The 23,911-nt window shown below is 41.0% G+C and overlaps 3 protein-coding genes across 10 annotated transcripts; 2 read left to right on the forward strand and 1 right to left on the reverse strand.

Annotated features, from left to right (window-relative positions):
- LOC111650265 (epidermal growth factor receptor kinase substrate 8-like protein 1) lies at window positions 1–9,694 on the forward strand. Of its 2 annotated transcripts, none has more exons than XM_023400124.2 (19): window positions 1–105; window positions 858–910; window positions 1,024–1,182; window positions 1,325–1,474; window positions 1,596–1,672; window positions 2,934–3,046; window positions 3,333–3,391; window positions 3,490–3,619; window positions 3,724–3,812; window positions 3,899–3,973; window positions 5,201–5,349; window positions 5,714–5,858; window positions 6,193–6,248; window positions 6,336–6,444; window positions 6,745–6,870; window positions 7,004–7,154; window positions 7,975–8,140; window positions 8,369–8,501; window positions 9,210–9,694. In XM_023400124.2, exons 2-19 carry the CDS (start codon window positions 881–883, stop codon window positions 9,294–9,296), a joined length of 2,004 nt encoding a protein of 667 aa, XP_023255892.1. In that variant the 5' UTR covers window positions 1–105; window positions 858–880; the 3' UTR covers window positions 9,297–9,694. The 2 variants fall into 2 exon arrangements, with proteins under 2 accessions (XP_023255892.1, XP_023255893.1); XM_023400125.2 differs by having other exon boundaries at window positions 3,336–3,391.
- Window positions 9,685–17,289, reverse strand: luc7l (LUC7-like (S. cerevisiae)). Of its 5 annotated transcripts, XM_087172270.1 has the most exons (11): window positions 17,076–17,143; window positions 15,348–15,418; window positions 14,183–15,036; window positions 13,836–13,934; window positions 12,735–12,845; window positions 12,420–12,563; window positions 12,136–12,312; window positions 11,859–11,947; window positions 11,724–11,753; window positions 11,456–11,617; window positions 9,685–10,938 (listed from the first exon to the last, which is right to left on the reverse strand). In XM_087172270.1, the coding sequence occupies exons 4-11, from the start codon at window positions 13,929–13,931 to the stop codon at window positions 10,818–10,820; spliced, it is 930 nt and encodes a 309-aa protein (XP_087028396.1). In that variant the 5' UTR covers window positions 13,932–13,934; window positions 14,183–15,036; window positions 15,348–15,418; window positions 17,076–17,143; the 3' UTR covers window positions 9,685–10,817. The 5 variants fall into 5 exon arrangements, with proteins under 5 accessions (XP_087028396.1, XP_023255894.1, XP_087028395.1 ...); XM_023400126.2 differs by lacking the exon at window positions 15,348–15,418 and having other exon boundaries at window positions 14,183–14,277; window positions 17,076–17,289; XM_087172269.1 differs by having other exon boundaries at window positions 14,183–15,418; window positions 17,076–17,284.
- A 277-nt stretch (window positions 17,290–17,566) lies between these two features.
- Window positions 17,567–23,420, forward strand: fam234a (family with sequence similarity 234 member A). Of its 3 annotated transcripts, none has more exons than XM_023400146.2 (12): window positions 17,567–17,766; window positions 18,521–18,822; window positions 18,903–19,013; window positions 19,116–19,298; window positions 19,854–19,978; window positions 20,235–20,367; window positions 20,882–21,014; window positions 21,123–21,266; window positions 21,507–21,588; window positions 21,710–21,862; window positions 21,963–22,065; window positions 22,185–23,420. In XM_023400146.2, exons 2-12 carry the CDS (start codon window positions 18,552–18,554, stop codon window positions 22,394–22,396), a joined length of 1,650 nt encoding a protein of 549 aa, XP_023255914.1. In that variant the 5' UTR covers window positions 17,567–17,766; window positions 18,521–18,551; the 3' UTR covers window positions 22,397–23,420. The 3 variants fall into 3 exon arrangements, with proteins under 3 accessions (XP_023255914.1, XP_023255915.1, XP_023255916.1); XM_023400147.2 differs by having other exon boundaries at window positions 17,642–17,766; window positions 18,518–18,822; XM_023400148.1 differs by lacking the exon at window positions 17,567–17,766 and adding an exon at window positions 18,199–18,318.
- The last annotated feature ends 491 nt before the right edge of the window (window positions 23,421–23,911 follow it).

Consider the following 23,911-nt stretch of genomic DNA (forward strand, 5'->3'; position numbering starts at 1 on the left):
GGCAGGACAGGTTTTACTCTCAGTATAAAGACACACACACACACACACACACACACACACAGCTGTTAGCATCAGGAATACCGCACTGGAAGCCTTTCAGCGTTGGTAAGTTGATCAAACTTCCATTTCCAATCATCCATCTAGCTCATAGCTGGTTAATTTTGGACTCCTTGTTTCTACATTTGGATACTAATCTGGATAGCTGATGATGTGCTTTTTAATGGTTATTATCAGGGTGATGTTGCTGCGGTTGATTTTTTTTAACTATGGAAACATTAACTCTCAGAAGTGTAGATTGAGGAATTTAGTCAATATTTTAATAGGTGTTAACTCTTTTCACTTAATAGTGTACACACTGAGCTCTCAGACTTTTATTATATGTGAATATGACTCCAAACACACCAGTTTGCCACTGACTGTATGAGGTAACAAGACGGATCATGTATTTCTGATGAAACCATAACTGATACTGAACGTTTGTTGTCTCAGTACCAGTGATTCCAGTATTGATGGTCACTGAGGAGCAGAGAGATTGAATGGTGTGATACACTGTACTGTGGTCAGACTGGTTGGGTGGCTCACTCACTGTGCGTAATCCCAGGGTGCTGAAGGAGACACAAGTACAGGCTGACGTAGACTGAAACAGGGTAAAGGAAAATTTGAATGAGGATGTCGCTTTCACGGGTACTGTCTAAGAAGTGTTAGTTTAGAGAAAGACTACTTCTTGTCTTAAACAACACCATCAGTACTGGATGAAGAAATCTACATGTCTGTGGATCAAAGGTCCTTTGGCAACACCCTTTGCAGCTGCACCTAAAATGTTTTCTGATCCTCTCTCTCCATCTGTCTACTCATAGAAAGCTGACACGGTGGACAAAAGATGACAAACATCTCGCAATATCTTGTTAACGTGAGTCTTACCTGCTACACCTTAACTCAACCTGTCTCCTCTGAGATTAGGTGATATTTTAAGAAGCATTTTTCCTCCCTTCCTCATCATTACTTCTTACTCTCTGCTTGCAGCACCTGCTGACGTTCTCACTCCAGGACGGGGATGTGCAGAGTGTGGAGGAGGCCAAGTCACGTCTCTCCTTCCTGGCTCAGAACAAAAAGCTATGGAGCCAACAGATGTGCCTGGATGTTGGATCAGAGGCCATTCATCTCCGAGACATACAGAGCCAGGTGAGAATGTGACGTGATGCTCTACAGGCCTGTAGGTTGTGAGTGATTTAAATGAAAGAGGATGAGATTTAAACATGTTCAACTGAGAAATCCCATTTAGATTTGTGTGTATAACATAATTAAATTTGATCTACTCCTGCAGGATGAGCTGGAGAACTACTCCTTCAAATCCATCTACCGATGTGACGCCATTAACACAGAAAAACACTTCTCATCCCTCCTCATGTTAATCTGCCAAAGTGAAGATCAGAAGAAGCCGGACATTCTCTTCTTCAACTGTGAGACGGTGAAGGTGAGTAATAACACCTGAGCAGCTTCCCAGCCTTTCCTGCCTGACTCAGCGAGTCAGTTTGAATCATCAGCATGGTTCAAGTTTTACAAGTGATGCCACCTCCAGTTTCTTATTCTCACAGGCAGACGAAATCTGTGACCAAATAACTCAAGCGGTTTCGGATTCCTCCAGGAGTAAGAAGCTCCCTGATGCCCTCAGGTACATCCTGCACCAGAATGACACTGACAAAGACTTTAAACCTGTAAACAATTGATTTATTGTCGGTTCTTTATGAAATTCAAGCTTTTAAGTGACAATTTCCGCGTCTTTTCATGGTTTTAATGGAAGATACTATGATTTAGTCTCTGTGTGTGTGATTGCCTTCATATTGTATCAGAGGAGGTTGATGGACACGCAAACTAGAAACAGACACGCAGCCAAACAAAAGACAGACACAGATAATACATGATAATTCACCCATCTGCCATTAAACTGTTTGCTTTCTTCCTTTTTTATTTCCATTATGTCCCTTTTTTTCACTGAATCAAAGCAGCCATCCACCTGTCTGAGAGAGGGAGAGAGAGGGGAAGAGGGGGGTAGAGAGAGAGAGGGAGGGAGGGAGACAGAGAGGACAGTGTAAACAGCTGAGAGAGAGAGAGCGAGAGAGAGAGAGAGAGAGAGAGAAGACTCGTTATACCGGTTTCTACATAACTTAAGAAGGTGTGACAGAGAAAACAAGGCCATTGTGACAGAGAGCAGAGACAGAGAGCGAGTGGAGGGATGACGGCGGCAGAGTGTTCGCTCAGAGCCTGAACCGATCACCTGCTTTGAAAATTTTTCTTTTTAAAGGACGTGCGAAGGACAGAGACATGTGGTAAGACTGACAGATAGACGGATGTTTTTTTGTTTTGTTTTATGTTTAGATGCCCATTCAGTAACACAAAGGGAAACGTTTGAGTCAGCACTCCCTGGTATTTACATAAAGATTATGTGTGCGCAAGAGTGGGCAAACATACAAAAGTTTTGACCTACGTCTTGGTCTTTTGCATTTAAAACTGGCTTGTTGGTAACTGAGAGGAATTTCGATTGAAGCACGGTGTTGTGTGCTGTATGAGGCAAAGTCATGAGTAAGCACAGTTATATTGTTTACAGTCTTTCATAGTGGAATAAGGGCTGCAGGATTGAATTTCAGTGACACCACATTATGTCTACGCTGATGAAGGACTGCGTTGTCTGGCTGGACTCTCTGATCAAAGATGTCCTGTTGTACCTAGTCCCTGAGGCTGCTCTCAGAATAAGGATGAGCCTGTCTGACAATCAAAATGTGTGTTTATGAAAATGTGTTTGACTTGTTGAAGCCCCCTCTGAAGGCTGTTACCTTTTATTGGTGCTGAGTGAACGGTGGCTGCCGTCATCAGCAAGAAGGATGCAGTGTTGTGTGAGAGTGTGGCGGGGTTGAAGCTCTCCTCTCATCCTCCAGGCTTCCTCAGAGCGGTGGGGAGATGATCGACCCCTATGAAATCCCAAGTCCCCCATTTGCACACGCTCCGAATGCCCCACCAGCAAACCCGCCACCTTACCCTGGACCTAGAGGTAAGGAAAAAAAAAGACTTATTTTCTCATGAACGCCTTGTGCATGACAGTAAAATCCTTTGCTGTAAAAGTATTTGGTGAGATTTGACAAGATTAGGAAAGAAGTGAGACACTGAGGTATTTAAGGTTAAAGGCTGAGGAGCACAGAGATTGCTTTGTGTGTTTGTGTTTGTAAGGGTGGGGGTGGGTTTCAGGGGTAAGAAAACGGGGCAGGAATTCCAAATGCAGCAAACACCAGGGCCATGAATGAAAATGGATCAACTGAATCGTCTTCTCTCTCCCCCAGCAGCAAACGCTGTGAACGGCGAGCCTGATATCACTTTCCTACGAGCGGAGAGAGAAGTGGTACGTGTCCTCGTCACCTTTGTGTCTTTTCAGTCCCCTCCACCTGCACTTCATACCTGAACGGCACAACAGACTGTTTTCTCTCTCTCTCCCTTCAGGGGATCCTCAATCACTGCTTCGATGACATCGAGAACTTCATGGCCAGGCTGCAGCAGACGGCCGAGGCTGCGACGGTGCTGAGCCAGAGGAAGAAGAAAAAGAAGAAGAGTAAAAAGCAAAGTGCCGAAGGTAAAAAAGACAATGATAGATTTTCATTTTCAAAATTGAACTACCACAGCTTTTGGCCACGATAACCCTTTTGTATTTTGTATATCTCCTATTCTGAACAACAGAAGATCTACTCACAGCAAAGGCCCGCCCCCCACCAGAGGAGGAATTCATCAATATCTTCCAGAAATTCAAATATTGCTTCAGCCTACTGGTGTGTCTTCAGTCAGGTCACAGTTCTTTTCTCTTTTTTTTTCTTACTGCACAACATTGTGTTAAATTCTATTTATGTCTTTATAGGCCCGTCTGAAATCAATCATCTCCAATCCTTCATCAGAGGAGCTGGTTCACCATGTGTTCAAACCTTTGGACATGGTGAGTGCCCTAACCTCTACGTCTCCACCAGCTGGGCTTGTGGGGACAACACCTGTTGTTGCTATTGTTGTAAACACAAGGTCTTGTCTGTTATAGCAGCACAGATAGGAAAGCCGGGGTGGGACATGACGAACGTCTTAAAATAAATCTAGCATCCACGTGTCAGAGGGATGACACATCATTTACTATATGGGTGCAGATAAACAGAGGATAAAGGTGAAGGAAAAAAACAAAACATTTGAAGACCGTCATGGTGATTACGTCATATATTAGATGTTACTGGACACAAATCCGTCAGCATGTGTCTAGTCAAAATAATGGAAAAGTCGTCAGTGTAGTTGAGTTGTGTTGCCAGAAACTATAAGTTGTCCTCAGTGTTTGCACAGGGAAGGTCCCTCTGTGAAAACCTAATTGAAACTCCAAACACTTGATTAATGCAGCATTTGTTTTAGCATTTGCTCTTGTTTGCGTGGCAGTGTTTGCACGCTGTCATGACTTTTTTGGTACATACTTCTAAACACATTTGGTTCAGATTTGAGCTGCCAAACTGGCCTCGTCGGTGTCCCCTCACTGCTGCTTTGAATCATAGAAATGGTTTATTCCAGCTGTTACAAATACTTTCTGCCCTAACTTTCTTTAAAAAAGAAAAACAAGTGCTGCTGATTTAGAAACTGAAATGGCAAAATATTAGTTCTGATAACATTTACCTGCCTGTTATTACAGCCACAACAATAACGCAGCCTTAGTTTGAAGTGCTGTACATCACAAGTCAGCAGAAACTGAGAGAATTTAATTCAATGCAATATTTAACAAAGTAAAAGAACAAAATAAAAGTACATCGTCAGATGTGGAATGTCAGGTGTGTCTCAGTTGATGTGATATAACATTAAAGCTCTCTGCCTCAGTTTCTCCATTCAGGTATGAATCAGTCCAAAGAGAGTCAAATGGCGTAATGGGTGTGTTTGATTTGTGTATATTGGCACACCTGAAATGAAACACAGAGCCTCATACCTCTGGGACACTTCTTCTTGTGTGTGTGTGTGTGTGCACATGTGTTGTTTGTGCATGTGGATGTGTCCATTAGGCTTTTGTGTCTCTGTGCTTTGATTGTCAGTGCTAGTAGCTAACAGAAGAAAACAGTTTGACCGCTACACTTTGAGTATCAGGCCTGTTTTTGCAGACTGGAGGCATTAACATTTCGGTTTTGTCTCATCTGGGTCCCGACAGATGGTGAAAACGACTGGAGGACCAGGTCTCGGAGCCTCTGTGTCCAGCCCCGCCATGACCAACTCCGCTGTGTCCCTGCTACAAGACAACCTGAACGAGGAGGAGAGGCAGCTGTGGTCGTCTCTGGGACCAAACTGGACACTCCCTCGGTCAGTACCAACAATGACCGCCAGCTAACAGTGAAATATTTTTTTGTTAAGAATATTAATCCATGTTCACTTTATTTTGCCTGCTGAGATTATTTATTACATCTCTGCCAAAGTTAACATTTCATGGTTGGGATTCATTTTTTTCTTATTATATTGGATTAATAGACTGATTATCACATTGGATGGAGGTTCTTCACTAACCACAGCTGCAGGAACTGTTCAATACCTTAACATCATAATAGGGAATTTTAGAGTTAATGTGTGCACCACCTGTATTAGCCTGGTAAAAACAGGATGAACTCTTTAAATGTAATCATAGTTTTGGGGCGATGAGGACCAATGCAGGCTGTGTCTGCTCTCTCAGGTCTCAGCTCAGAGGGCCTGTGGCTCCGTACACCCCTGTGTTCTTGGACGGTTGGAAGCCGGAAGCCTCGAGGGCAGACGGGCAGGTTTGGGAGGATCCGGTCGAGTCACAGCACAAACATGAAGCCCTCCGAGTCAAACAAGAGGTATGGAATACCTGCGCATGAAGTAGGTTAGACACTTGTTCCTTTGTGTGTCAAAAGAGAAGAGTGCTGAAAAATATCAATAAATATCAAGCACAATAATCACCAGAGCCGCACTTTCCTTTAGAGTTGCTTCAGTTCAGTCTGCTCACGCCGTTAGAAATTCAGGATTGTTTAACATTTAGCAACAGAAACATTTGCACTGGAGGTGTGTTTCTAAAGGGTTTGAAAATACATGTTTGCACTCTATATGCAAACTTGTTTAAACCTTTGGGCATAAACTGGTTGAATGGATGGGTCGTGTGTGTGTGACAGTCTATCTCCTTTTCACCCACAGCAGCAACAGCCTCCTCAGCCGGTCGGTCCTCCTGATACCCGTGTCAGTGATGAAACGTAGGTCAAGTCTAAGAAGCAAATCAGTCAGCTGCTCTTACTAACCTCGACTGCACGATAACAGCATCTGTCTCCTCTTCCTCTCAGAGATGGCGGCACACTCCCACCAGAGGCTGAAAGAGTCTACAGCTGCAGTTACGACTTCATAGCCAGGAACAGTAGTGAGCTGTCAGTGCAGCAGGGGGAGACACTTGAGGTGATAAAGTCAAGTAATTCATGCAGAATTACACAGTGAAATGTGTTCATGGTGCATTCGGGAATCCACCACGAGGCCTCTGTATTCATTTGTGATTAATCTTATTATTCTAGAGGTTGTGAAATTATTTGATGTGCAGCTGTAAGAAACACACATGCACTCAGGATAAGTGTGCATGCTGTCAACAGAACACTGACATCCTATGAATAATATTTTTTTTAGATGAAAAGCTTTAGAAAGCATGCAGTTGTTGATTCACCCGACAGTTCACTGACTGACAGCAACTCCTCCGTCTGACAGGTGATCGAATCATCCAAGCGCTGGTGGAAGTGCCGTAATCGCTTCAACCAGATCGGCTTCGTCCCCTTCAACATCCTGGAGCCTGCAGCTCACATAGATAGCCCCGTCACCAACAAACCCCCCAATGTAAGACACAAACACACCTGCACATGCGTGCATACATGCACACATGAAACTGACAAGCACAGAGGTATGCTCTCACCTGTACATACCTGAGTGAATTCCAGTGTTACATTCTCTCCACCCCACATTCCTGCAGGCTCCCGCTCCACCTCCCCTCGCCATGACTTCCTCTACAGTCCCACCCAGCCCTCCTGCTCTGCTGCTGGCCCCCACCCACTCCCCACAGCGCCCCCGCAGCTCACCGGCATACAGCCAACATATACCAGCTGCAGAGGACACGGATAAAGGTATGAAACTACATGGGTTATGTTTAGGAGACTTGGGTGTGACACATAAATGCTGTGATAAGGAACTTAGAATATAGGGGAATACATAGTGTCCTAGATTGTCTCTGACACAGGTACTCTGTGTGTGTGTGTGTGTGTGTGTGTGTGTGACAGAAATAATGGACAGACAGTAGTGGAGAAAATACTGATACATTACATGTATTTTCTTTTTAAATAAATGAAATACTAGGCCTCATTTTAATGATAAACAGACGTAAAGACAAGACGTAAAGATAAACAGACTGAGTTTCCATCCCATGCAACTCTAACAGAATGAAAGGACAGAACCTAAATAAATACTTTTAACTGGTGAACAAACATTAAAACTTAAAGATAAAGGTCTCAAATGTCAGGCAAAACATTTTCGCCTCAAGGTCCATTTAGTAGCTGCTCTGATTCTTTTGAACATATCACACAGTCTTTCTCAGCAGATGGAGTTTGTCACTGATTTGTAGATGTTCAAATTTTCAGATTACTCATGTTTACTGGCTTATTTAGGAGGCTTATGGCCAAAAATGTTCTCTAGAAGAAATGTGATTTCAAAAGTATCATAATTAAAATTAAATCTGGTAGTCTGATGTGAATAATACTCACAAAATGACAAGCACACAAAAAGATTAAGAACTAATTAATAACTGATTAGTAGTTATTTCTGGAATGATTGTGTAATTTATGTGAAGCCCAACTCTTGTACATGTCTTTCTCATGTAGATATACGTTATCATTTGAGCATGACAGGCTGAAACGTCGCCCTCACTTCTATCACCTTCAATCTTTTCAGTAATGATGGTGAATGACGAGCTGCTCCAGAGGCTGACCAATGGAAAGGCCAATCTAAACAAACCTCTGGTCATCCCTCGCTCCGTGGAGACCTCTGTTCCTCTGGACTACCACTCTCCTCCAGAGGAGGTGGCTGAGTGGCTCAGAGGGAAAGGCTTCAGTGAACCGTGAGTAGATCTCAGCTTCTGACTACAGACCAGATTACCTGCATACAAACACTGGACTGCTGCCAATATGCTTGAGTTAATTCATTCAGCGGTCGACACAAATGACCGCATTACACTGATACTTATTGTAGTAAATAAGTGCAGATTTATATGGAGGGAAAGCGTGTACTGTAGCAGCTCCAGGAGAGAGTTTACCGTCTGGAGTCACCTGTGTTTTGTGTCCCTCAGGACGGTGTCATGTTTGGGAGTGCTGACAGGTGCCCAGCTCTTCTCCCTCAACAAGGAGGAGCTGCGAGCTGTGATTCCAGATGAGGGCGCCAGAGTGTACAGTCAGCTCACTGTGCAGAAAGCACTGCTGGAGGTAAACTCAGGGAACATTGCAGCTACTTTCAAGTTGGGAGTTATCTCCCTGTTTTTAATTGATGTTTATCAATGACAGAACTATTGAGTAAGCAAAAAACCCAATGTGAACAGTCAACAAGCAAGTCCCCATGTGAAGATTGGGACTTGCTTGTTGACAATTCACTGCATCTAATTACAGTCCTGATTAAAATGCTGAACTATGCACAGAAGACCAAAACAAGTTTCCAGTTTCCAAACCCATAAAGCTATTACAACTCTCAGCAGTCTCACAGAGTGAAATGTGCTCAGTCTTCTTGCCTGAAATGACACTAATTATGGTGTTACATGCTTTATTTTAACCAGAATCATGTTCATTTAAAAGCAGTATTTATTCATCAACAAATGCATAATTAACTAGTGTCAGAAACAGGGAGACTAATATTTAATTAATGGTTAATAGTCCAATATTAATTATGTGAGGATTGAAACTGTAATAGCTTTCTCCTGCCATCACTATATATTGTGAACTACGCAGCCGAGTCAAAAAATAGTAAACACCAAGGTCTCTATTCACACGTGAGCCCACACATTAATACCTTTGAACTCTGTGACACGAGCTTTTTCAATCTCTGCAGTTTTCACCTCATTATCAACGCAGCATGCTTTGATGGTAAGAACACTGACCCCTTTAGCTTCAGCTGTCCTAATTTGCTTCTTTCTTCAACAGGATGCCAGACGGGCCACAGAGTTGGAAGCAGTCATGGAGAAACAGAAAATGAAGGTTGATCTGAAACTGGAGAGCAGCACATTGTGAGCAGGAGGAGGTGGGGGGGGGTCTACATCATGAAGTTTCAGATGAAGGATTGTGTCACCGAAGAGCGAACTCATGAATTGTTGATTATATTTACCTGAGAACAAACAAACATCGTCAGCTGACCATCAAAATGCATCTATGAACATCATGCTCATTCTCACATCATTACTTCAAGCTTTTAATGCAAGCAGGTGCTGTGCAGACGAAATACATTTGCACATAAAGAAGACCATTTGTAAATTATTTTGTCTGTTTTAATGTGAATAGTTTTCTTCACTGTCCATTTCTGCTTAGTAGTTAAGAACTAACTTAAATGAAATGTATTTAACTTTGTAAAATACGTGTCTAACAATTCAACCATGATTAACATGCCTCGACACAATAAAAATTAAAATGGTGGGATTGTTTAATTCAGACATTAAAGAAAGATTTCCAGCAGAACATAAACAGATATGACTTCACACATTAGGTATGCATTCATTAAAATCTGTTTGCATTTCCGTATAAATCTACTCACAAGGGAATTTGTTCAAATTGGGCCAAAAATTCAGTTCGACTTGACACAAAGGTGTACACAGTTTCAGCATTGAATTTCCAATGTATATTTTCTGAGCCTACTGTCTCACATGCCGACACTAAGTTTGGAGTTACCATCTCTTCTCATTATTTTAAATAAAAGAAATCAAACTCGAACAAATTATAAAACAAGAGACTTGCAGCCAATATAAACTCAAACCAAACATTTACTTAGACTGGCCAAAGTCTTAACTGAACAGATTCCCTTCACTACTGGCAGCATAAAACAAACATGGTTTAAACAAAAAAAAAGTGGACAATGAGAGACATGAGATTCATACCTATACTAGCAACTTTAAAACCTTAAGGTTTTCAATTGATTTCCTAAAACTTTAACTGGGCATCAGCAAACTAAGTACTGGAGACAAATATGTAGGCAGACATTCAAGAACTGCAATCAAGCAGAGGGAGAAAAAAAAAATCCCAAAAAACCACAACTTCTTGATAGGACGAGGCTTTTCAGACCATGACAATCAGTGGGCCCAAACATATTCACAGACAGATTCTGTATCAAAAGACCACCGGTTAATAATAAAAGAATATACATAAGATCCATTTTATGCTTCAGTCCAGCAGATCATCAGTTCATGTTTGTTGGAATAATTGTAGGGTAGTTTATAACAAGACATGGGATGTGTTGGACAGACAGCCACCAAATACAGATGTGGGTATTACAATACACTCCACTACTGATCAATAACTAATCCCGCCATCCAAATGCAATCTGATATATCTGGATGCTAGATAAGTGACTCCATACAATATTTCAGGTGTGTGTACACTCTGGGTCGGCTGCATTAACTGTTAAAGCAAAGAAAGGAGGCAGGCGGGAGAACAAAGGGGTCAAGGCAAGGACTGTGTGTAACATTAGGTTACTATAAACAGACAAGACAGGTGAGAGAGACAGGAGGAGATTGTGTGTCGGTGGTGGATGGAGTTTGGTCTTCAGAGGTCCCCTGCGTCCCTGTCGTCTGCCCGGCGGGAGTCCGACCTGCCGTTCATCCCGTCCCTCCTGTCTCGCTCCCGTGACCTGTCTCTGGAGGAGCGCTCTCGGTCCCTAGACGACCTGGACGACAAGAACATGAAAGATATTCAGCAAAGGAAATCAAGCATACAGAAGAAAAAGAAAGGAAAATGGGAGTGTATCTCTTCGCCTCTTCTCCCTTAGCCTGAAGGGCTTTATTTCAGATTCATGACCAGATACGTGTATATACTCTACTTGAAGCTAAGGACCGAACAGATTAAGACACTTGCAAACATCTGTCAAAATATGAGCCTATTTCAAGTAATAGTACCAATCATTTTGGTATTTACTGCTAGTGATGTAATCAAATATGAAACGGTTTGTAGGAAGTTATTTAGGAACACACACCTACATCCTCTGTTTCTTGTCACAACATGCCGGTAACCTTTCACTGTTCAACCGTCTCAACAGAGACAAACAAGCCTAAGTACGGCTAAAATTCTTTATTTTGTTCTAATAAACAAGTAAAAGACGCACAATCTGTAAAACAGCCACAACAGTGACAAACGGTGAAGATATAATTCTGTGGTGCAAAGTGTGTGAGCTTTGCTGTGTGTACTTGTGTCTGGAGCTCTGCTCGTGGCTGTGACGGTGGCCTCGGCTGCGGGAGCGGGAGCGGCTGCGATGCCGCCTCCTCCTCTCCCTGGAGCGTGAGCGCGAGCGGCGCCTGTCTCGTGATGAGGAGCGCGAGCGCCTCCTTCTGCGGTCACGAGAACGGGACCTGATGAAAGTGACAGATAACAAAGGTTATAATTTGCCTCAGATAATCTCTTTCATGAGAACAACTGATTTAAAATGTAGATAGATGGATAATGCAGCGTTCTTACCTTCTGTGCTCTCTGCTCCGTGATCTGGTCCTATAAAATAAATGGAAAACAAAACAGTGTAAGTTTGAACAGTAAAAAATACATTTCATGCAACAAATGAACTTCCATGAATGTCCTTCAGGACTCTGCACCCACCTTCTCCTCATCCTTTCCTCTTTCTCCCTCTCTTCTCGTCTCTTTAGGCGCTCCTGATTCCTTTTCTCCTGCTTGTCGACCACAGTTTTCTAATCAAAATAAAATCACAGAACACAATAGGTGAGATCAACTTTATCAAAACTTCTGGGCTCTGGACTTTTTCATTCCTGCATGTTTCTTAATAATCAGCCCCATGTCACTCCAAGATATACTTTAATTCATTTAAGATATTTTTGATTCTTTGTAGGTTCACATGGTGAGACAAGCTGACATATACCTTTAGTTGGTCCAGTTTCTCTCTGATCTGGATGAAGCCCAGGTGAAGCTTCCCACCAAAATGGTCGGCCAAACGACGGTCATTGTCATGGAGACCCAGGTAAGCAGAGCATACCTCACACACCCGAAGCTTCTGCTGCTGGAAGCTGGAGGCTGGCATTGAGTTTCTGTACTCTTCCTGGGGAAACATGTACAGAAAAGGGAGGTGTTGAGGGATCAGAAGATGGAACTATTAATACAATAACCCACACTCCACTAAGCACTTCCTGTGTACTCATTTCTCACCTCCGCATCCTTCTTCCTGGTGCGGACCTTCTCCACTTCCTGCAGGACCTTCTGGGCCTCATCCACATTTCCCTCAGCACCGAGCTGCTCAGCCTTGGCCAGGAGCTTTCCTATTTCCTCATTCAGTTCATGAACCTTCTCTGCCTACAGTCCAGGACAACACAATTTACATCTGGTTATACCCAGAACAAAATATACTATAGCAAACTAGATGGTACATAAAAAAGAAAAGAGCATTAAAAAAACAAACAATGAATTCACAGTGAATGTGATTCATGAGTTTCATAATGTTTTCTTAAAAATCTGTTTGCTCACCTTTGCTGCCACCTCAGCACTGATCTCTTCTTGGGTCTCAGCCAGGCGCTTCTTGGCTAGTTCCGTTCTCCTGTCACAGTCGGCAATGAATGACTCCAGGTGATCCACCGCCTTTCAGAGAAAGAAAAAAAAAAGTCATTAACAGAAAGTGGCAGACGGGTTGGCCGTGCTGATTCTTACTTTATAATGTGTCCAGCTTTGATCAACATAAAACCCCAAAAAACTGTCAGTCTGTGGGTTTTTGTTGAGGTGCTGCATTGTAGGGTTAACTCTGCATATACTGTACATCATATATGTGATGTGCTCATGTGAGCTGGTTAACTCATGATGGAAGAAGTTTCAGGAGACACAGGGTGTATGTGAACCCATTCAAAACTCATAAAAAAATTCACTACGTATCCAAATAAGGATATTCTTCATAGAACCGCAGCACCCATCCATACATGTGTGAATACCTATTGGGTACCACCTTAACATTAAAATCAAGTTATCCTAAGCCTTGTTGTATATTTCATTCAATGCCTATGTTCTCCTTAAGATAGGACTGAGTATCTCGTGGCGCTGAAGAGTTCCAGCATTATGACTGTTCACTCTCTCAACCATCATATCTTTTACAACCTTGGTTGCTCATGGCAACTGCTGTTGCGTATTGTGCCAGACTGAATATCAGTGTCTTCACAGCTATCTTTGAGAGAGACGATGAACAATTGCTTTTAGGAATTATTTCCAATTGATCTGTGGAAAAACTGCCTTATACTACCTAATACAGCAAAATACATCTGTTGATCCTACATATCTTGAGTGAGAAGTGGGATTTGTTGTTTTTTTACTTTGTGCATACTGTCTAAAATGGTTGGTCAAAGACTATAGCCATTTTGTGGCTGCAACCTGGTGATAGCACGTAGCTACTTGGTTTTTGGGGAGGAAATGTAGTGTACAAACTACTCTCCACAAAAGCAACATGCAATCTATTGTTTAAACAAAATAACAAAATTTAAGAATATAAGAATTTACCTTCTGATACGGAAACACTGCAATTAGTGCAAACTGACATTTCTACAATCCGCACACTAGTGTTATTTATAGTATGTCATCACTTACATCAAGCTCAAAGAACAGATCTCTCTCCTTGGAGGCAATTTCATAATCTGCCCGAAGCGCTAGGTCATGGATCTTCGTGCACTCTCCGAGGTCCATACGCTGTCAAACACAAGCAGACGTGAACCAAACTGCACAAACTCAAATACAAATGAGTGATGTTGTTGTGTTTATGATGACATGATGGTACATATTCAGTTTCTATTCTTCTTTGTAGTATTTTACTGAAAGAGTACTGGTATCCTGTGAAGATTCAAATGTGTTTTTAAAGCTTTCGATACATTTCAGCATCTTAAAATAGGTATTGGTGTCATATTTTGGTGCTTAGACCTAAACTGTAGCCCACTTACAGTTCCAGACAGGATGTCATGTGGACAGCAGTTGAGAAGATGACTTTTGCAGACTCGCTCGTCAGTGAACTTGACCCTCTGCCGCGTCTCATCCCCTGAAACAATCCAAAACACAACCAGTGAGACAGACCTCACATACTTGATAGTAGGTGCGAGGTATCCAGTGCTTTAATATATATTCTTGTAATGACAATAAAATAATTGAGGAGTTATGTGTCTTTATAAATAAATTCAAAGATTCTGTGCCAATGAGATAACCAATTCTTTCTAATTGTCAAAGTTTTTCCACACACTTCATCAGTGTAACATTATATTTACCAGTAATGAACTAACTGTGCATCTACTGGACTTTGTTTACATGTGTACATTACATGTGGTTCTGCATGTATGTGGTACTTGCTGTTATTCATGGTGCTTACCTTACCCAAACCTCAAAAAATTAGACAATATTAGAGCCTCAAATCAGTTTAACTTGTGATCAGGCTCAACATCCACTCTGTACAGTGGAGCATCAAAGGATCAGGCTAGGACTGACAATACTGGTAAATGGCGAACTTTTGTTTCATTTAGCTATTATGATTTTATGTCATTATTACATTGACTATGCAGGAAAGGCCTGCTATCAAGACTGTCATAAGAAATGTAAACATTTCAGACAAGGGTTCCAGCCAAGCCCTTTACAAATATAAAACATTGAAAACAAAAATACAACAGAAATCCAAGGAAAAAATTTAGTTTATACACACTGCGATCTGCACCACATACTGTACCCTTCTGCATCTTCAAGACCTCAGCAGCAGAATTTTAAACCCGCTGTAGAAAAGTATAAATGGGAACAGTTTTCTTGCCCATACCTGTAGTAAGAAGTTGGGAGTCATACACAAGTCAGATTGTAAATGATGTGTGCAAAGTTTTTGCTTCGACTGATTGCTAAAATTGCCTTCTGAAAACAGACGTCTAATGGAAAACTGAGAAGTGTTCGTTTGGATTCAGCGCGATCAGACGTCTTAGCTCAGGCTGCATAATATTACTCCAAATGGTAATTCTACTGCCACTGAAGATTTACCCATTTGTGTGATTAAAAAAAGGCTACAATAACTTCCGGAAGGCAAACAAATTGTTCGGATATTCATCATAACAGCTTTAAAAATTATGTGTGACTCACGGCTCGATGAACATGAGGCTTTTCTGCAACTCCTTTGCAGATTGATGTAGGCTGGCAAAGATACACTGAACCTTAATGAATAAAATAAAGGGGCCACAATTGTTCAGTTTGTATGCAACAAATGTATGGGAAGAATTTGATATCAATCTCATCACACATACACCCACAAACTCACAACACAAATTCACTCTTACTGCACAGATGGATTTAACAACTTTTTAAAAGACAATCCACAAGGCTGCAGTTTTATTCAACGCACTGTCACGATGAATCTCTGATTTATAAAATGGCAGGACAGCAATAAACTGTCATTTCCTGCCAATGACAATCAGACTTGATAGCTGAATTACCTTTTAATGTTTACGTCCAAATGGCTGGAAGCTAACACTAAAATTGTATTTTAGAATGTTAAAGCATCCATAAAGGCAGCTGCCAATCATATCCATTATACAGAATAACAGTATTCAATAATTTCTAAAAACAGATTTGCTTGTGTCAAGTTCACTAAATAGGCTAGGTCACATAGACATCACTTTTAGATTTTATCATTATTTATTTAACAACAAATCAATAGTGCTGGTACACACTTTGATGTAGCTCATGCAGACAAAAGCAGATCAAGTAAAATTTTAATGTACTTTAATTTTACTTCAGTATTTCCATTTTTTGATTCTTTGCAGTTCTATTAAATTACAGAAGTATGTATACTTTTGAGTCCCTTAATTTCTCAGAAAACTGCTGTTATATGTTATTTGGCAGATTATGATGTACAATACAATACACGGAACCAATTTAAGGTTTCAGAGATGATGCACTGTTCTGAAATTAACAATCCAACACTATATAAAGTAGTTCAGGTTAGCCCCACCTTACATCAGCAACAACACTAAAAATTTGCCTCCACGTTAATGTATTTATATTTAGAAATAATTCAAAACCACAACGCTATGCTAACGGGGCATTCCAATGCATTAATATTTTTACTTTTAATACTTCAAATATATTTTTCTGATTATAGCAAGTATATCCCGAGTGAGATTATGAATGCAGGATATGATCTTCAGTCATTTTAAACTGTTGTGTTGTGTACTTGAATCTTCTTTCTCTCCTGGTGACGTTGTACTGTATCACTTGAATTAATATGATTGATGTTTATGCATTTGCCACAGGAACGTCTGATATTGTAACATTTGCAGTCTATCAAATGATCGGTTGAATATCCCGTAAATACCCGCAATGTTAATTTAGAAACAACTGCTAGGCCCAATACGACTGCGTGATCGTTAAAAGTGTATCAACTATAAAAATATATGAATGTAACAAAGTGGAGTCAACATTATCCAGCAGTTATACTTGGATTAATAATAGATTGATAAATTGTTGTATATCGTCCAGTGTTAAGCAGCAAAGCGCCTGATGGATCGATAACTTCACAATAAACATTAGCGTTAGCTAAGTTAGCCAAAAGCTAGGAAGTTGGTTAATGTTAAAAGTAGTGAAAGCGTAACAAAAAACGTCTTTAAATTAAAACTAGCCACAGTGGATGCAAACATTAAATCCTAACGTTAATCCGTAAATGGTTCTTGAGTCTAACGTTACAGTATTTTACACAGCCCTCTGCAGTACATCCATTCATGCAGGTCTGTCCATCACACGCCAACAGCAGCCAGCCTCAGCGGTGGCTCCATCTTGGCTAGCTAGCTCAGCTAGCATGCTACGGCAACTCACCATCCCTCGCTGTTCCCATCAACTGGTCGAGCAGAGCTCTCATTTGAGCTTGAGCAGACATTGCTGGGTCTTCCGTCGATAGCGCTATATAAAAATTTGGTAACTGAGCGCAGCTCCTTAGTATTTCTGTTAGGTTATTTGACAATTTAGTCGTCCAAGCATCACCTCTCGCAGCTTTTCTCTATTTCGTGGATTCGCCAGTTTCCGTTTTATATTGGGGGAAGTGACGACAGAGCCCGTTGTTTCAAAGTTCCGGTTAGCTAATGATAAAAGAGCCTGACCAATCGTAATGCTTGAGTGTAGATGGATTAACCAATCAGAGCGGCTTCAACCCATTTCTGGCAAACCTTCGTAATTTTAACCCCTGAGTTTAGCCTGTCAGGCAGCAGCTACTCACAATTCGTTGTCCACTGGTAGCTCCTCTAACCACAGTTATATCTAGGTTTGGATTAGAAAAGGTTCATCTTAAAGTTTTTTGTCGTAGTTTGAGGTTTTCATGTGATTTTGTTGTAAAAATCACCAATATAAGTTGAGAGAGAGCTTTACCTGACAGACACACTCAGGGCATCAAGCACAGCTAGCTAATTTGTTTACGCAGCTGAGGTTGATAGGCAGCTTTGTTGGTGTTTGTCAGGCCTACTACCTGATTTAGCCTCACCAGTGACCACACGAGACGTTAGTGGAGAGTAAAGTAAGAAAAACTTTTCTTGGGTCGGTCTAAATTCTGTTTGAACTTCAGATAGTGGGACTTTTGTGACAACATTAGCCCGTATTCCTTTTCTGTGGGGGCTGGCCTTTGTTCAACAAGTTGGTAAACTAACCAGGTGTTAACCGTAAACTTTCCGAACCAAAGGGCGCTAACAAAGATAGCTACACGACATTGAATTGTGTACTTGGAGGAAACGCTTTTCTTGGGCTACATAGTGAACATCGTATGTTAAATCCACTAATTTAAAAAATAAATTTTCACAACAGATGTGCTTGCTAACCTTGATACATACACGCCAATACCTTTAACATTTTCCAATGGAGTAACAAGCCTGAGGCTACAGAACAATTAACAGGGTGTGCTAGCCTGAGTGTTGATGATTGTTCATTATGGGTTTGTTGTTTTTGTGCTGAGAAATCTCTGGAGTCAGTGCTGGCACCTCTGAATAGGCTCAGATCCACAAAGGGTGATGCAGCAGAAATAGCTGGACCGACAGACACTGCTGCCTTCAGTATTTTTTCATCTACTATATCTGTGAGTGCCAGCGAGTTTTGTCTGTTATTATTGCTGGTTACTTTGACACATGCAGGTTTGTAGTTTACTCCATATTGCGACAAATACAGAAGGAAACTCTACACAATAAGAGTGTTTACTGTGTAGTCCAAAAATAGTGCTTTCTCATTTAAGTGTTAAATTAAGATCAGCTTTACTGTAATCTCTTTCCCCTGTCAAGCAGGTCAGTGGGTCAGGAATGCATTGAAGCGACAATGGAGTCCACAGATCATGCCACTGAAGGCGACCCTCTGAAGAGGGGAGAGGATGGGGCGGAGACGGGAACAGCACCATCAGCAACAGAGCTGAATAAGAAAAGTTGTAAGGAAGTCCTGGGTTTTGCCAAACTGACCCACTGGCGAACTGCAGTCTTCTTCCTCTCCTTGTTCATCTGCCTCACCATAGTGTTTGCCTTCTCCTTCGTCATCCCCTGTCCCGTCAGACCGCAGTATCTAATTTCCTGGAACAGGACTTTCTCTGAAGCAGGTGTGTACGGTGGTGTGCTTTTCACTGCTCTGTAGTGTCTTTAATACAGGACTAATTTCGACTTTCTTTCTCTGCCACAGCAACCTATGACTTCTTAGCTATTGAAGCTGCAAGCAGCGACAAGGTGATGGATGTGCTGTACGTCCTCAAAATGAGGGAAGGCAGTCAGAACAACACATGTGCTGATGCAGGTATAAAACGTTCTTCAAAAAATTACCAAGTGCTCACACTATATGGTGGCTCGGTATGATGGTTGGTTTGTGTAATTCATATACACTCTGTGTGTTTTCTAGGTCTGCCTTCCCCATGTGTGTTTGTGTTAGCAGTGGATGGGACAGATGGAGAGACCCTGTGGGAGCGTCCACTGCATCCTGAATTCCACTGGGCCCAGTGCGGTCTGCAGAAAGAAACAGGCAGACCTTGGGACTGTCTGCTGTCCCATTCAGACCAATTCACAGCTATTGACAAACACTCTGGTTTGTGACTAATTACTATATATCTCTGTTATGGATAGAGTAAATTACATCACATTTTTATGATTGATTTTTATTCTAACACATTAATAACAACACAGAACACTTGAGTTGTTTTGTCACTTCTGTTTTTTAAAATTCAATTGTTTTTTTTCAGACGGCAATAAAATGTTTAAGCCCCTAATAGAATGTGTATGTGATTATAGCAAATTGCTCTGATGTTATGTGTTTGTGAAAATTGCAGTATTCTGTGTAGCGCTTTCAGATCAGGTATCGTGTAAAATTTCGCTCAGGTTTAACACATTGTGAACTAAGTTATAGTTATAAGAAAGCTGCATTTTGCTCTGTAAACTGAGCAAACTGAACCTGCTGATGATGCCTGAGATGCACTTAAAAGGTCAGAGAAAATGTAGTGAGTAAGTGAGTTAAGATTATTTTATAAAACTACTATTCAAGAATGAAGTTTAATGCTCAAGGAAAGTTGTAGTTGTTGTTATATAATCTACTGAACTCAGTCAGTTTGAGTGCTCTGTTCCTGTGTGGTGTGTTTGTGTACAGGTGAAATTAAGTGGCAGCACCGTCAGCCCCCTGATCTGCACAGCACTGTGCCTGTTCTTAGTGTCCCAGATCTGGATGGGGACAAGGTCAATGATGTGGCTCTGGTGGCGTCTGACAACACACAGGTAAACATCAGTAAGGCTATTTGTTACAGCTACATTTATTTACTTCTGTTGTATCACACAGAGCGAGTACTGAGTTATATTATAATCCTCACTGTTTGAAATGTGTGTATCTTTTTGCATTGTCCTTGCTAATAACCTGCTGTAACAGGCTTCAAATATGCAAATAAATTACTTTCGCTTTGGCAGTGAAATAATCTATTAATGTTGCAGGGAAATAGAATTTACCCAATTTCATTGTCTCCCATCATATCTGCAGACTCAGCTAGTTTTCCTCTCAGGGAAGACGGGCGTCCAGATCGGTTCTACAGTAGCTCTTGACTCCAAAGAGACACCCAAACATCTTCTCCATCGCACAACAGAAGGTTCTCACTATGTACTGCTCCAGAAAGGTTAGTATCTGAAATCAGCTATGGCATTCCCAACAGGTTACTGCATATCTGCATTCAGGCCAGCTAAGTCTTTCCTAATGGAGGAGGTGCTGCACTGTATTGAATTTTTTTTTTTTTTAAATGCCAGAAATTAGAATTGCAGTTCAGGTGCTCTTTAAATCTAAAAGTGAAAATAACCCAAAGTTATAAAGAAGTTCAAAAGCCATTATTAGAACTGGAAACCAAGGTAAAGTGGCACTGACTCAGAGAGCATGATGAGACAGAGGCACAAAAGCAGCAGAATATAACAGTCTGGCGTAGCTTTAAAGACCCCTTTTTTCTTTTTATTAAAATGTTTTAATAAAAAAGTTTATTTAATAAGTTTTTAATAAAACTTTATTTTATAAAAATAACCTTTCTAAGCAGCAATCTTACAATTATATCCCATCTTTACACAGTTTTAACAAGAATTGAATTATTATGACAGATATTTTGATGAACTTTATTCTCAATGTAATCTTGTATTCGTTCATAGACACGGGCTTGTATGGACTGGCACTGTGGAGGATTGCTGCCCAGGCTAAAGCAGGGATGGAGGTCAGTCTCAAGAAGGATAAACACTGGGAGAAAAATGCTAGTGCCACATCTGGCCTCGTACCTATCTATGAGTAAGAAGAACCTTTTTATTATTTCACCAACATGGATTTCACTTAACAGCTTGTAATCATTGTGGCTTTAGCCAGAGATTTTTGCTCCTATTTATTTCTACCTTGTAGGTCTGACTCAGTGAGACAAGTGCTCAGAACAGACGAAACACAGGATCCATCCAACCTGCTGCTTGTGACCGGGAAGGAAGTGGCATTAGTCGATGGAAAAAATCTGCATTTACTGTGGAGATTCAATACCAGTTCAGTCCTCGGGTAACCCTTCTGTTTTTTATTTTATTTAAATAGGCAACAGTTTTGATCATTCACATTTTTCTGGCACATCTTGTGTTACCAGTAATAATTTAGATATAGTTGTATATGTGCAGTAGAAAATGTAAGCCAGGTAGATCTTTATTATAGCAGTGGGAGCACTCCAAATATCAAAGTAAACCATTGACTGTTATTATAACCAGGCTTCACGAGTCAAATACATGTTGTCCCCTGTGTTCTCAGTGAACCCTCCTTTGGTCACTTCAACAAAGATGGTTTACTTGATGTTGTAGTGGAGGAGGATATTGGCAACTACACAAAGAGGGTAAGTTGAGTTAACACTTTTGTGATACCTACATTTTATTTCCTATGTGCAGCTCCTCTCATATGGTATTGGTGATGGAGTTGAATCGTACATTAACTACCACTTCCTGCCTTGTATGCAGATAATAATTCTTGATGGGAAGTCTGGTTGTGTGCTGTGGGAAGTCAACCTGTTGGCCAGCCCTAATTCACCAAGACCTGCCTCAATACACACCACCAACTCTGTTTCAATCTTTGTGTTTTGGGGCATAATGCCAACAGAGACCAACTCTTCTGTAAGTACACTGCCTTTATGGACAGACATATGTCATAGATGAAACTCAGTTACTCCCAAGATTTACATAATGCTGATGTTACTCACCTGTTTGCTTCTAGGAACCTTTAACTGGTGACCGACGTTCTTACATGCTGCATCCACTCTATTCTAAAGTTCTTCTGGAGTCCACCAATGTCATGGACCACATCATTACATTTAAAGGTGCAGTTGAATTTCCTATGCTCTAAAACGAAATTATACTATCATTTAACTACAATGTGTGACTCAGTGCTTGGAGAGATAACAATCTTTTTGTGACGGAATTTGTGTTTTTATCTCAGCCACGCTGTTGGAGCGTGGGCGCCATGCTGCCTACTTCCTGCTGACAGGGCCTAAGACAAAGGGGGATGAAGGCACTGTGGTCCTCAGCAAGAGAAAGCTGAAGCAGGACGTCCCTTACAGCAAAGTACTCCGTATCGGCACCGGAGGAGGCTCAGAGACCAATGAGGACATCAAAGAGGCCTTCAACCGACTCCGCTTCAGCGACTGGTGAAAGGACCAACTGTAACATGTAGTGCTGAAACCAGTTTGGCACAGCTGACTGTACGCTGGCTTAACTTGGCTTTGTAAACCAAAGTGTGTACACTAGTTATGACTTATCAACTGCTGACAGCCAAAAAAATCCCTTTTTTTATTTAGAAACATGGGCTGACTTGATTTGATAGGGTTCTTCCATTGCTCTCCATTGGACAAACTGGGCATTGTCTGTCTTCAGACTTGACTGTATACATACAATCATTTATTTAAGTTAATCTTGTGTCCAAAGAGCTACTTGTTCTGCGACAATCACTGTGCACAGATGCTGTTCTCCTGCTGATGAATCCAGAGGACCTGCCTTGTTGTATTGTTTCTAGCACTTTCATGAATCAATACAATACTCTTTTTTTTTTTTAACTGCAGAGGCTGGATTATTATTTGTATCTATGCAACTGTATGTCGCACTGTGCTTTAAAGGTAGCAGCAGACCCACACTATCACAGGTGGTACTTCCTGTGTATTTCAAATGACAATGTCCTTAAAGATCACACAATGATAGGGCTACTTTTCTTTCATTAAATATTCTGTCCAGTAAAATAGGCAGATGTACGGTGAAACTTGAAATACAACAGAAACACCACCAACCTTAAAATACGCACTATGTGGTTACATTTTTTGTTATGTATTCTGTTCATGAAATTATTGGTACTGCTGTTGATAATCAAAATGTGTGTGTCCCTTACTTAATCCAAGATGCTGTAACTGGTGATGCTAATGCATTCTGACTAAACCTTTTGAGAAAGTTGTTGCTGATTCTCAAAGGATCACCATAATACTGGGTTATTGCTGTGGGTTTACAGCTCCTTATGAAGCAGTTTCTTTTCATACTGATATATATTACTTAAATAAGTGAAAATGAGTTTCTTGTTTTTGCTATACATTAATATATTGAACCTGTGGTACAGGTCTTTGTTGGAGCTGGCTTTTCTTTCTGACCTGATATGTTTGAATTTGAGCAATATTAAACAATTTTAAAATAACTTATTTTGTTTAACCTCTGTTTCTTATTATTGATGCAAACACAATGAAAGTACAAAATATCTGGGGCATCCTTCTAATTTTAGCAATTGAAGTTGGCCTCTTTGCAAAACAGAACAAATTGAGTGATCTGAGAGGAATAACATCATTTTAGTCTGCTTATTCTATGTACATACACTGTAGATTTAATACTGCCCAGTTACCTCATATGTTCATACAAGTCCTAATCAATAATATAGAGAACGCATTTTGCTGCCCTCTTGTGTTGAAGCATAGACACTTGGTGAATGAGTTTCAAGAGAAGATGCAGCAGCTGCCATGCGCAATGAAGCGCATGCAGAGCTGCCTGCCTGACTTGAAGTCCATGGTTATGTTGAAGCTAGTCACGTACCACAGGGGGTGTGCCATTCACTTTACTCCGTAAATAATTGCAATGCGTCAGTTCTTCACCATGACGCACGCCCGCTGATAGGCTCCTATCCTCGTGAATTAC

The sequence above is a fragment of the Seriola lalandi genome, unplaced genomic scaffold (assembly GCF_002814215.2).
Source record: "Seriola lalandi dorsalis isolate HSWRI2012SDOR001 ecotype SW California unplaced genomic scaffold, Sedor1 jcf7180002052132, whole genome shotgun sequence".
Taxonomy (NCBI): domain Eukaryota; kingdom Metazoa; phylum Chordata; class Actinopteri; order Carangiformes; family Carangidae; genus Seriola; species Seriola lalandi.